The following is a 13,105-nucleotide window of genomic DNA, read 5'->3' on the forward strand; positions in this document are numbered from 1 at the left end:
TTGATGGGGGACCTCTGCTGGGCCTCCATACCCTCCCTCTGTCCCCACCTCATCCTCTTGGGGAACCACTACTCACCCACAGGCCTCAGCTGATGTGGGTCCCTCAGGGGAAGTCCTCCCTCCCCTTCCCTGCCCGCCCACATTCACTCCCCACCACGCCCCTCATCACGCTGCGGCTGCTGCCTGTGCCTCCTCCTTGACTCGGCCTCTCCCTTTGACCACTCCACTCAGGCTTTCGTGCTATTGAGCATCCACCTCACGCCTGGCTCTGTGCTTGGCGCTGGGCTGCAATGGGAGAGAAACAGCCATGCTCCCCGCCGTTGGTGGCCCATGGTCTATAACGGGGGGACAGCCAGTGCTCAGGTAAACAGGAAATGTGTGATTTTGATAAAGCAGGCGTGAAGAGAATGACGGGGTGCTGTGGTGGAGAATGAAGGAGGAGACCCCTGAGGTTACAAAGGAAGCCCTGTCTGAAGACTGAAGATGAAGATGCACAGATGAACAGACATACACACACACCTCCTCACTGTGGGCCCCCCGCCCCCGGGGAGATGCAACCACCTGGGCTGAAAAAATATATGTGCCCCAGATGGTGATCAAGAAGGGATCGTGCTTATTCAAGCACCTGGAGTGACAACCCACGAGACAGCCCTGCCACCAAGCCCTCCCACCTCTTGGCAAACACGCCCAAGACTGCAGTCTGCTCCCCTTAGAATGGGCTGTGCTGGAGCCCCCAGCCAGCTCTGGGTGAACTTGTCCTTTGGGGTCAGACAGACCTGTGGTCAAGGATCCCGGCTACCATGGTCACTGGTTGAATGACTCTGGGCAGTTTAGCTTCTCTGAGCCTCAGGTTCCTCATCTGTAGAATGGGGATAATAATACCTCACAGGCTGTGAAACATGAACAAACTCTGCAGTAGAGACTGGACAAGCCTCCTGGCCTGCCTTATCTCCCGTCAGTGCAAAGTTTCCATGACCTCATCAGCTGGCACCCACCTTACAAGTGCGCCTGTGGAAGGCACATGGAGGGCGTCCAAGAAATGGGCCTTCTCTGGTCAGGGGAGTGCCAGGGAGTCTTTGAAAGGCTCACACCAGCCTTTCTTAGACCTGCGTTATGGCTGCCACATACTAGGTTCTTACCCAGCCCTTTCCACATATTAGCTCCTTTAGTCTTCACGGTAGCCTGGAGGAAACTGAGGCACAGGAGGTTAAGTGACCTGGTCAAGGTCACGCAGCCAGGATTTTAACACAGGCAGCCTAGCACCAGGGCCCTGGCCCTCTGAGCTCACTGCCTGGGGCTGCTTCTCCCAACATCTTGGTTACACATGTCATGACCAGCTGTGTCTGTGTGCCCCAGGTCACAGCCTAGGGCACCCTCTGCCCCATACTCCTGGAGGGAGTAGACACCGTCCCCCACCCCAGCCCAGCCACTTTCCCTTTGAGGAACCGCCCATCAAGAGGTGCTCAAAGAAGCCACCGGGGTCCGTGTGCTGTGATGGCAAGGTCAGCAGCCAGCCCCCGCACCTCTCTCCCAGCATCAGGCTGAGACTTGTCCCACGGCCTCTTTATCCGACCCCCAGGAAGTTGACCAGCAGCCAGATGTCAGAGTTTGCGTGTTTTGAGCAGCAGCGGCAGCCCCACCGGAGACCCCACGGTGACCTCGTTTCATCAGCCAGCCCCGCAGGAGGAGGACAGGATGGGGTGAGGGGTATGGGGCCTGGCTCCAGCTATATGTTTTTAAAATCCATCAGAGACACTGACGTAGGTTCCTAAGTCACAGGCTCTAAAAGCGTTGCTGTTTCTTTCTTCAGCCCAGCATGTGCTGGCATGAGTCAGCCACCTGTGATGGATTTGGTGTGGAGGGGGAGTGGGTTCCTGAGTCACAGCCTCGCGCGGCCCGGCAGGGGTGGCAGGTGCTGAGGGGACAGCCTTCTTGACTCACTTCACTCCAGGAGCACGCGGCCCAGGCCCCAATCCCAGTTCTGAACTCTGCCGTGGCCCGATCTGCGGAAGGCCCTGTGTCACTGCGTAGAAAAACTCTGGGAGGACACACGCCTTATGGCTGTGGGTTTCTTACTCCCAGGGGCGGTCAGCAACAGGGTCTTTAGTCTGACTGTGTCTCGTGACTGTTTTATCATGAAAATGTACCCAGGCATTATTTTTATCGGTGAAAATGAGGCATAAATGTTAAAACCCACAGTGGGCTTTTCCTCACGCCCTGCCTGTGAGTGTTCCCTCTTCCGGGAGGGCCCTTCTTGTTGGCTCCGATGACAGACGTGATCACCCTACAAACCCGATCTGAGGCCAGCTGCGGGCTGCTTTGTATGCATCACCTCAGCGAATCCTCCCAGTAACCTTCTGGCTTTACGCCCATTTTGCTGATGGAGAAACTGAGGCATGGAGTGGTTACTGACCTCGCCTAAGGCTCCCCAGCTAGGAAGCGGGGCTGGGCTTGAGGCCAAGTGTAGAACTCAGAGCGACCGCTCTACTATGGGTTATTGGGTCCCTGAAGCAGGCGATGCTGCCCCTCGAGGGAGATCCTGCCACGCCGTTGTTCCTGCTCCACTCCTGACCCAGCAAGTGTCCCTTCTCCACTGTAGCCTGCAGCTCGCTCCACTGCGAGTTTGCTGAGGCCGAGGCTACAGGCTGTCAGCTTGATGCCTCCCCTGTCAGTCACAAGCTCGGGCCCTGCTGAAGTAGGAATATTCCTGCAGGAAGTCCACACTTTGTGTTTGAAACAGACATGCTTACAAAATCAGACTTTGATGGGCTGCTGCACGATAAGCTATATTCCCTCCTCGGACACAGCTCGCACAGTCTTCTTCACTGGGCTGGAATAAGGTAACCCCTGAGTTTTTCAGTGTGGCATTTGGGGACCTTTGATAAACAGCCCCAACTCCTCCCTTGTGCCTCTTTGTTTCCTGCTGCTGCCAGCACCGCCACCTCCGTCTCATTTGGAGTTCAATAATACCAGACTCTTAGTTCCTAAGACAGCCCACATGCTGGGCAGTTTCTGTCCTCTGCACCTGTTCATGCTGTTCCCTCTGCCCAGATGCCTTTCGCTCTCTTCCTAAGTAATGCAGACTCATCTTCAGAGCCTTAACACAGGATGTCCGTCCCCCTGGGAAGCCCTCCCTGAATACAGCCTGCACCCTCAATTGAGCCGGGGGCCTTCCCTGTAACCCCCATGGTCTGCAAATTCCTCTGGGCCAGGGTGGATCCCACAGAGTCTCATTGTCTGTTCCAAGTCTGTGTCACAGGGGCTTGGCCAAGGCCAGATTCTTGTCTGCTCATCTCCCCAGTCCTGGCATCTCCTGAAGGACTGGCGCCATGTGGCCATCAGCCCAGGCTGCAGAGGTAGATGGCATCCAGGCATCAGAGGAGGGAGCAGCGCGTCCAACAGACGTGAGCTGAGACTGCAGCTCTTGACATGTGACCTTAGCAAGTTTCTTCACTGCTCTGAGCCTCCATTTTCTTTTCTGTAAAATGGGAATTATCAGATGACAAAGTCAAAGGATTCAGTGTTGTTTGTTTAGTCATTCATTCATTCAATAAGTGTCTGTTGAGCACCTGCTATGCGTCGGAGTCTGGGGGGCACAGCAGGGGGTGGACATGCTAATGGGAGGAGGCAGACGAGAACAGGATGGGTATGAGATGGCAGGTGATCCCAGAGGCTGTAGCAGGTAAGGGGATGGGGAATGGGGGCCAGGGTGCTCTTTTGCACAGGTGGACGTGGAGGGCCTCTCTGTTGGGCCCTGAGGGGCCGAGGGAGGGCCATGTGGAAGAGGGTCCCAGGAAGGGGTGCAGGCACAAAGGCCTAAAATGGGGCCACACTGGATGCTGTTCCCGGCACGGCAGGGAGACCAGACAGGAAGCAGCAGAGGACACAGCAGCAGGAGGCCAAGAGGTGGGGACACGATGCTTGGCCAGTGGCCAGATGTGGCCTGTGGGCCACCACGAGGACATGGACCTGGACTCCGAGAGAATAGAAGCCGTGGAGGGTTCTGGGCAGAGGAGTGATGAGATCTGATGTAGGGTTTAAAAAGATCTTAACAGTCATTATTGGGAAAAGGCCCAGGCTGTGGGGAACACGGAAGCTGGGAGCCCAGGGAGGAGCCTGCCATTCTTGTCCATGAAGAGATGACCTTGGACCAGGGCAGCAGAGAAGAGGTCAGGCACCAGGTGTGTTTGGAAGGTGGAGCTGACAGGGTTTCAGCTGATGGATGGGATGTCGGGAGTGAGAAAGGGGGGTTCCAGGATCATACCAAGGGTTCTAGTCTGAGCATCTGGGAGGAGGAGGAGGGTTCCAGGATCATACCAAGGGTTCTAGTCTGAGCATCTGGGAGGAGGAGGAGAGTTCCAGGATCATACCAAGGGTTCTAGTCTGAGCATCTGGGAGGAGGAGGGGGAGGAGGGGGAGGAGGAGGGACTTCGTGCTGAAACAAGGAGAAGCTGCAGTGGCTCCTGCCACATGGTTGTCACCAGCATCCTTTGTTCTGTAAATACTCATCCAGCACCTCTTGCTGGCTTGGCTCTGCAAGGGCTTGAGACCCAGGGAAGAGATGAGGCTACCACAGTCTGTCCATCAGGGATCCCCTGTCTAGGGCACTGGGGCAAACTTGGGTAGGAAATGATAGGGGTTTGGAGTCCGAGGAATCCCCATTAGTCTGCAGGCTCAAAGGTTATCCCCCAGCTGACTGTGGGGTCAGCCGCCCAGAATCCACAGAGCTGGAGGGGGAGCAGCTGCCATGAGTCCTGGCTTTGTGCCCGTTGCCCAGATGGGCACTTCACATGCACCCTCTCACCAGATAGTCCTGGCAGCCCCCTCGGAAGCTATGGTAGTGCCCCCATTCTGCAGATGAGGAGCCTGAGGCCCAGAGAGATGGGGTGACTCCTTTGCACAGTTGAAAATGATACAAGCAGGATCCAAACCCAGATCTGCCTGATTCCAGTGTCCTCCCTGGATCACACAGGGTGAGGCCCCAATGTTCCGCCCCCTGGAGAAGTCAACCAAACTCCTGAAACTCACATTTCTCCCCCAGGTCCCCGGCAACTTCCACGTGTCCACACACAGTGCCACAGCCCAGCCACAGAACCCAGACATGACGCATGTCATCCACAAGCTCTCCTTTGGGGACACGCTACAGGTGAGCAGGGGACACTCGAGATGGCATGGCCGGGGGTGGGCCTTCAGGGGCTCTGTCACCCAGTGCCCTCTGCCCTCTCTGGGCACAAGGAAGAGTTACCCTTAAGGTGACATCTAAGCCAAGCCTGGAAGGGTAAGAAGGGTTTCACCAGGAACAGAACAGGGAAATGGGTCCTAGGCAGGGGGCGTCTCAAACATCACCCCTCTCCTAGAGCACGCAGCTGGTGGTTTTCATGTGAAAGACCCTCAAGGTTACTTTCAGAAAAATGGATCAGTAAGCGTATGTGACACGGCATGTTCTGTGCCGAGATGATCCAGGGCACAAGGGCTCGCTTGGCAGCTGAGAGGGCCCAGAGCACTTGCCTGAAGTGGGAGCCGGCAGGTGGGGTGTGTGGGGTGCGAGAGACCCATGTTAGATTGAGGAAGGTGGAGACTGAAGGTCTGGTTGGTGACTCAGAGCACCCATCTGCAATGAGGAAGATGGACCCAGGAGGCAAGACTATAGGCAGGGAGGTGAGGGAAGGGCCCAGACCGAGGCAGGGTGGAGGGGAGAGGAGCAGCGGTCTCACGTTGCCACGTGCAGGGGCAAAACAGGACACAGAAACTACGGTCCCAAGTTTAGTCATTAGTGGGGTGGAAATCTGATTTTTAAAAAAAATGTACAAAACTTAGCTTAGGGCCCATCCATCCATTCATTTTCTGTCCATCCATCTATTCAACATATATTTACAAAGTACCTACCGTGTCCAGGCCTTGCATACCTTGGTGAGGACAAACATGGTCCCTGCCCACCTGGAGCTTCGAGTCTAGGGGGGAAGACAGATGTTGATCAAATAATGGTACAGGCCAGGTGCGGTGGCTCACTCCTGTAATCCCAGCACTTTGGGAGGCTGAAGCGGGCGAACTGCTTGAGGTCAGAAGTTTGAGACCAGCCTGGCCAACATGGTGAAACTCTGTCTCTACTAAAAATACAAAAATTAGCCGGGCGTGGTGGCAGGCACCTGTGATCCCAGCTACTCAGGAGGCTGAGGCAGGAGAATCACTTGAACCTGGGAGGTGGAGATTGCAGTGAGCTGGTATCGTGCCACTGCACTCCAGCCTGGGTGAAAGAGTAAGACTCCTCTCAAAAAAATAAAAAATAAAAATAAAAATAAATGGTACAAATAAATGTGAGATAAAGCCATGTCACATGACAATGGAAGAGAACATTCTAGCCTTCTTGTCTCTGTAACCACCGTTCTCATGGGTTAGAAATGAAGCCTTCACACGGTCAGTCTCAAGACAGCAAATAGACAAACTTCCTTTTCCTTGTTGAGAAATTGCAGTTCCTTCCAGTTGTTGAGGAATTGCTTGTTGAGAACGTGCAGGTGTGTTAAGTGCTCAGTAAACATCAGCCGCCTGAGACCAGGATCAGGGATTACTCCGCCCCGCTGCTGCCCTCTGCTCCTGGAGTGGCCACAGAATCATGTCCCCACCTACTCTCCGATGTCTCCTCCTTCCTTCTATTCAGACACCTCACTCTCCTTCCTCCTGGGGGCCACGTGGGCCTGTCTCCATACTCAAGCCTTTGTACATGCTGCTTGCCAGTTTAACTTCCCACTTTCCTCCAGATCTTGATGTCAATGTCATTTCCTCCAGGAAGCCCTCCAGGGTGTCTAGCTTGATAACCCCTATTAACCATGCCCATGGTAGCATGCTCCATTTACCAGGTATGCCTTGTCCTTCTTTAGATGTTCCTTGAGGCCAACCTGGTTTCCCATTGTCCTCAGAGAAAAGGTGGGATGTGGTTTTCAGCCCCACTCTACAGTAGCCCACCCCACTGCCCGGAGGAGGGTTCTCTTCACATCTGCTATATTTCTCTGCAGCAGACATGATGGGGGGCCCACAGCTCTGGGGCATCCCTGCCTGGACTCCTCTATGGGCCTTTCAGAGGACCCTGGGATCTCAGGAGAAATCTTCTGGGACCCAGAATCCACGTTCACTTGAATTTTCTGTGTGACTTCATGGAAAGAGTCCAGCTTAGTGTCAGACAGACCTGATTTCAGAGTTTAGCTTAGCCACTTACCAGCCGGGCAAGTTTTGGTGTCTTTCCAAGCCTTGATTTGCTCTTCTGTAAAATGGGCCCAATAATACATCATTAGGGGCATGAAATGAAATTATATGAAGGGGCCAGGATGGAGCAGCACATGGTAGGGGCTAGAGATGGGAAACAAGCTTGTGCCTACTGTGTGCCAGGCCCTTGCTGCCTCTTGCTCCCCACAAATCCGCTGGAGCCCCCTTTTACACATTGGTAGGGTTCCTAGACCAGGTGGTACCTGGCCATCCCCCACAACCAGGGCCAGGCCTGGAGGTGGAGGTGTCCTGGGGACCATCCCCTCACTGCATTTTTCCACAGGTCCAGAACATCCACGGAGCTTTCAATGCTCTCGGGGGAGCAGACAGACTCACCTCCAACCGTATGTATCCCTGCTGGGAACAGCCTTCTGCTCCAAGATGCCCAGTACAGCAGGCAGGGAGGGGGAGGGCAGAGAGGTGGAGGGGGGATGGCAGAGAGGTGGGGGGGGGGGGGTGCCTGTCCAGCACCCACTCCAAGGCAGGGAGGCTGCTGCTCACACTCCATTCCCACAGCTAACCAGTGGGAAGGTGGACCCAGCCCCGTCCAGACCCAGACCCTGATGGAGAAGGAAGAAGGCTTGTCCCGGGGCACAGCAGACACACGCACGCAGTGGATACCAGCTATTACCATTATTGTTGCTGTCATCACAGCCACATCATCATCCTTAGTTGAACTAATTACCTGAGATCCCACAGGGAGCTATGGCAGAACCAGGATCTGTTCTGCCTCCAGGTCGCACCGTGAGAACAGGTCTGTGGGTGGCCCAGTCAGCTCTGACCACATGGCTGCCTCCCCCACACCTCACTCTCCTCCTGCTCAGACTTCTCCCATCGACAGTGGCTCCTCCTAGAGTCCTCGCCCTCCTTAGCTCCCTGGCACCTTGGCCCAGATCAAAGAGAACAGCACATCTCCACACGCAGACAGGAGAGCATGGATACCTTTCGTGCACACCAACACACACGAGCTCACATGGCCCCAGACACATGCACAGAATGGGCCCGGGGCTCAAGCAGACCTGCAGACCCACTGCTGCACAGGGTACCTGGATTTTTCTTATTTCCTCACCTGAGCTCACCTTTTAACCCACATCTTTTCTTATTATTTCCTGAAATGCGTTTGCTCTCCCATTGTCAGGGATCCAAGGCAAAGAAAACATCCCTCTGTGTCCTGCCCCCCCGACAAATCGAACCTCATTTTTCTGTGTCCCTGTGAGTCCTTGTCCATAAGCAGAACTCACTTTTCTTTTTTTCCAAGGCATGGATTGCAGTTTACCGTCTGCTTTTTGTACTTGACCTTATTACATAGCCACGATTTTCTTTACTTTCCAGTTGTAATGGGAGCACAGTTGTCCATCTTGCAGCTCTGCTGTGCTTTTTTTTTTTTTTTTTTTTTTTGAGACTGAGTCTTACTGTGTCACCCAGGCTGGAGTGCAGTGGCACAGTCTCGGCTCACTGCAACCTCAGCCTCCCGGGTTCAAGCAATTCTCCTGTCTCAGTCTCCCGAGCAGCTGGGATTACAGGTGCCCGCCACAATGCCCAGCTAATTTTCTGTATTTTTAGTTGAGACAGGGTTTCACCATGTTGGCCAGGCTGGTCTTGAACTCCTGACCTCAGGTGATCTGTCCCCACTCTGCTCTGCTTTTCTAAGTCATTGTCTTCTCACCGAAAGCGTCTGTCGTTTCCTGTGTTTCACTGTGGCAATAATGCCTCTGATATGTACAGGGTTGGCGCTCTGTTACCCGATTGCTTTCCAGCTGTGTCTGGTTCCCATTCATGCTGCCTCCAGCAACGGATAAGTATACGGCAGCACCTCCTTATTTGAGTGCAAATGTCTGGTTGTAATAGAGGTAGATGATTCTTGGTGTGGTGCTGTGGTCATTGTCGTTTTGTGTCATGGTAACATGTCATCCGACGTCGGCCGTCCACAAATGTCTGCAGCTACGATGGACCCTCAGCTGCTGGACAGGAAAGAGGATCAAGCTAAGAAGGCCCAGAGTGTGCAAGCAGCGAGAGGGTGTGGACAGAAAACCTTGCCTTCTCCAGGGCTAGTGACGAAAGCTATCTCAGGCTGGCTTAAGTGGAGAGAAAAAAGCATGAGATCAAGCAATGGACAGCTGGGGAAGGGCTGGCTTTTATTTCCTCAGCTCCCAAGCTCAGTCCCTGGCACTGGGCCTTTGCCTTTGTAGGTCCCTCTGTGCCCAGGTCTTGCTATGGGGGTTGTTTCTTGGCATTAAGGTCTCAGTTCAAATGCCACCATCTCCAAGAAGCCCTCACTGGTCACCCTATCTAAAGTAACCCTCACTCCTAAGGACAAACCTGTTTTTTCTTCCTAGCATAGACCACTCTCTGAAATCACCTTGTTCTCCCAGTCATCTGCTGCCCTTGGCTGTTGCACCAGCTATAACATAGCACTCTGCCTTGCCCACTGCTTTGTCCCCAGGACCCAGCCCTGTACCCAAGGTATAGTGGGTATATGATCGATGATAAGAGGCCTGGAGGCCACTGTGGAAGAGCTCCTGCCACATGGTGGTGGAGTGCGGTCATGAGGACCTCGGCCTCCAGTGTCTCGCTCCACTCTTTCCCAGCCCTGTGGTCTTGGGAAAGTCATTTAACTCTGCTAAGCCTCAGTTTCTGCATCTGTAAAGTGGGAAGAATCCTCTCCACCTTAAGCCTTGCTATGAGGATTAATGAGATGCGTGTACAGAGTTTAGTACACGGCCTGCCACATTGTGAGTGCTCAATAAATGTTGGCCGTTCTCTTCATTATCGTCAGCAGCTAACTTCAGGAACGAGATCCCCTAGGGCAGAATCTAAGGAGAACCTTTCCTATATCAAATTGTATCTTGTATTGTGGTACTGAATTGTTTAACTGGTCCTGAATGATATAACTGGGATGAAACCAGCTTGTCATGTATATGTATACACATAATATGGGCTGTCATATATATATGTGTGTGTGTGTGTGTGTGTGTATGTGTATATAAGTATACACACACATACATATATGTGGGCTGCTGGTTTTAAGAATGCAGATTCTGGGCCCCACTCCAGTGGCGGGATAGGGATGAAACAAGATTGGCCATACATTGGTAATTGCTGAAGTTGGGAAATGGGTACGTGGGAGTCCATTATACAATTCCCTATGTTTTAGGTTTGAATTTTTCTGTAAGAAGATTTTGCAGGTAGGGGAGGAGGGAGTGAGCTTGAAGGGAATGTGGGCTGGCCTAGACCAGGTTGGAGCCAGCAGTCTCTAGGAATGGTCAGCTCACAAGGAATCCACATGGGTGTAATTAACTGCAGTGTCTCCAGTGGGCATTTGGCAAATTGTATCAAAGGCCTTAAAAATGGTCATTGTCTTTGAGTCATCAATTGTACTCATAGGAGAGTAAGCTAAGGAAATAATTAAGAGAGTGTACAAAAATCTAGGAAAATAATGTTCATTAGGTCATTGTTTATAAAATTGAAAATGAGGAGCCACGTCAGTGTCCAGCCATAGGGGGTTGACTGAGCATGGCAACTGCCCAAGATGAGCGAGGTGTGTCAGGACCTTACTGGCAGTCAGGCAGCAAAGATTTATTGAGCACCTACTATATGCTGGGCATTGGGCTAGGTTCTGGGGATAGAGAGATGAATAAAACAAACTCTCTGCGGACCTTACGTTCTGTGTCTTAGACCTGAAAAGTTGATCATGATGTTCAGTTCTTAGAAAAAGATGGCTGGGTGCGGTGGCTAACGCCTGTAATCCCAGCACTTTGGGAGGCCGAGTCGGGTGGATCACGAGGTCAGGAGTTCAAGACCAGCCTGGCCAAGATGGTGAAACCCCATCTCTACTAAAAATACAAAAAATTAGCCAGGCGCAGTGGCAGGCGCCTGTAGTCCCAGCTACTCAGGAGGCTGAGGAAGGAGAATCACTTGAACCTGGAGGGTGGAGGTTGCAGTGAGCCGAGATCGTGCCACTGCACTCCAGCCTGGGTGACAGAGTGAAACTCCGTCTCAAAAAAAAAAAAAAAAAAGATACAGTATGGTCCTATTTTAGGAAAATATAAATATATGTATAAACATGTCTGGCAGTTTATATGTGAGAATGTGAGCCATAGTTTTCTGAGGATGGTGAATTTATGGTGATTTTTTTGTTTTGTCCTTGGTGATCACCTGTGTTTTGTACAATTTTTTTTTTTTTTTTTTTTTGAGATGGAGTCTCTCTCTGTTGCCCAGGCTGGAGTGCAGTGGCGGCTCACTGCAACCTCCACCTCCTGGGTTCAAGCGATTCTCCTGCCTCAGCCTCCCTAGTAGCCGAGACTACAGGTGTGTGCAACCAGGCTTGGCTAATTTTTGTATTTTTAGTAGAGATGGGGTTTCACCATGTTGGCCAGGTTGGTCTTGAACTCCTCACCTCAAGTGATCCTCCCACCTCGGCCTCCCTAAGTGCTGGGATTACAGGCATGAGCCACCACATCTGGCCTTGTACAAATTTTAACAAGAAATATTACAGGTGTGATTTTGATAAGGCATTCACTTTTTCATTCCTTCAAGTTTTCAACCTAGGGCAATAGGCGTTTGGACACCACTATCAAGCGTGGTCTTGGGCTCTTGTTTTAAAAATGCAAATTCTGAGCTCCACCCTTGACCCATTTAGCGGGATGCTCCTGGAAAGAGGTCCAGGTGTCTTTTTATTCCAAATGATTCGACTGCTTCTGACGTCTGAGAACCATTACAGGGTTGAACAGAGGGATGTTGGAGTCTTCATGGACTGGGCTCTGCGGCTGCAGGACTTTTCTCGGGTTTTCAGAGGAACCTACTCAAAACAATTCAAGAAGCACTTCCTTTGCTTACTGAGATATGGCTTTGGCAGGAAGGGGCAGGGAGGGAGTGTCAGGGCAGTGAATGCTGTCTGCATCCCCAGCCTTCTTACAGAAGAGGACTGACTCAACTCTGCGACCAGGCTTGGAACCCACAGGCCTAAATTTCTGTGTTATTTTAGCTCTGTATTCCGTGACCCGAGATTCTGGAAGGCCCATGAGCTTCCTGTAAGCATCCCAGAAGGCCCAGGAGAGTTCATACCTTTCCTGAGTGATATTTGGCAGCTCTGGGCCAGCATTCTATCAGCCCAGCATTGGACTCCAGTTACCTCATGCTTATCAGCAGCTGATTCATCTGTGCTTTCATTCATGCCCCTGTCCAGTCATCATTCCATCCGTTCATTCATTCAGTAAGCATGTGCCGCGGTCCACTTGGTACCAGGCCCTGCACGGGGCTGTGGGGACACAGAGATGAGTAAGGCTCCATCCCTGCCTTCAGCAGCTCCCCCATCCAGGAAGAACTGATCTGCCGTTGATTTCTTTCCCCATCTTCAGTTCATCAGTGCTTCATTGGTGCAGTTTTTCTGGTTGATAGGCTCTTTTCTTTTTAATACTGAAACCTAGTTTGTTTTAAAAGTAAAACTATTCAAACAGTGTCAGAGGATGTACAATGAAATGGGATCTTTCTCAAATCCTGCCTTCTTCCCCAGAAGCTAAAGCTGCCCTTGGTTCCTTGGGCATCTTTCCAGATAATTCTCCTATATATTTACATGGATAGAGAGTGTCTCCTCCTCCCCTAATCCATGGACACATGTGTATCCTGTCCCATGACTTGGTTCTTTTCCCTGTTGGAGAATAGCTGCTGCTAGCACCCACACTTTTTTTTTTTTTTTTTTTTTTTGAGACAGAGTCTTGCTCTGTCGCCCAGGCTGGAGTGCAGTGGCGTGACTTTAGCTCACTGCAACCTCCGCCTCCCAGGTTCAAGCGATTCTCCTGCCTCAGCCTCCTGAGTAGCTGGGATTACAGGCACCTGCCACCACGCCTGG

The 13,105-nt window shown here is 52.2% G+C and overlaps 1 protein-coding gene across 2 annotated transcripts in view; it reads left to right on the forward strand.

Annotated features, from left to right (window-relative positions):
* The window catches only part of ERGIC1 (endoplasmic reticulum-golgi intermediate compartment 1), a 117,918-nt gene that overhangs the window by 84,777 nt on the left and 20,036 nt on the right, over nucleotides 1-13,105 (forward strand). Inside the window, exons 6-8 of one of the 2 annotated variants that reach the window (XM_063810859.1) lie at nucleotides 5,042-5,146; nucleotides 7,541-7,601; nucleotides 7,774-9,122. In XM_063810859.1, the coding sequence (XP_063666929.1) occupies nucleotides 5,042-5,146; nucleotides 7,541-7,601; nucleotides 7,774-7,946 (339 nt within the window). In that variant the 3' untranslated portion in view covers nucleotides 7,947-9,122. Of the gene's footprint in view, nucleotides 1-5,041; nucleotides 5,147-7,540; nucleotides 7,602-7,773; nucleotides 9,123-13,105 lie in introns of those variants that run through there. The other variant, XM_016954211.4, reaches the window with a different exon arrangement.

Source organism: Pan troglodytes, chromosome 4 (genome assembly GCF_028858775.2).
Source record: "Pan troglodytes isolate AG18354 chromosome 4, NHGRI_mPanTro3-v2.0_pri, whole genome shotgun sequence".
NCBI lineage: Eukaryota > Metazoa > Chordata > Mammalia > Primates > Hominidae > Pan > Pan troglodytes.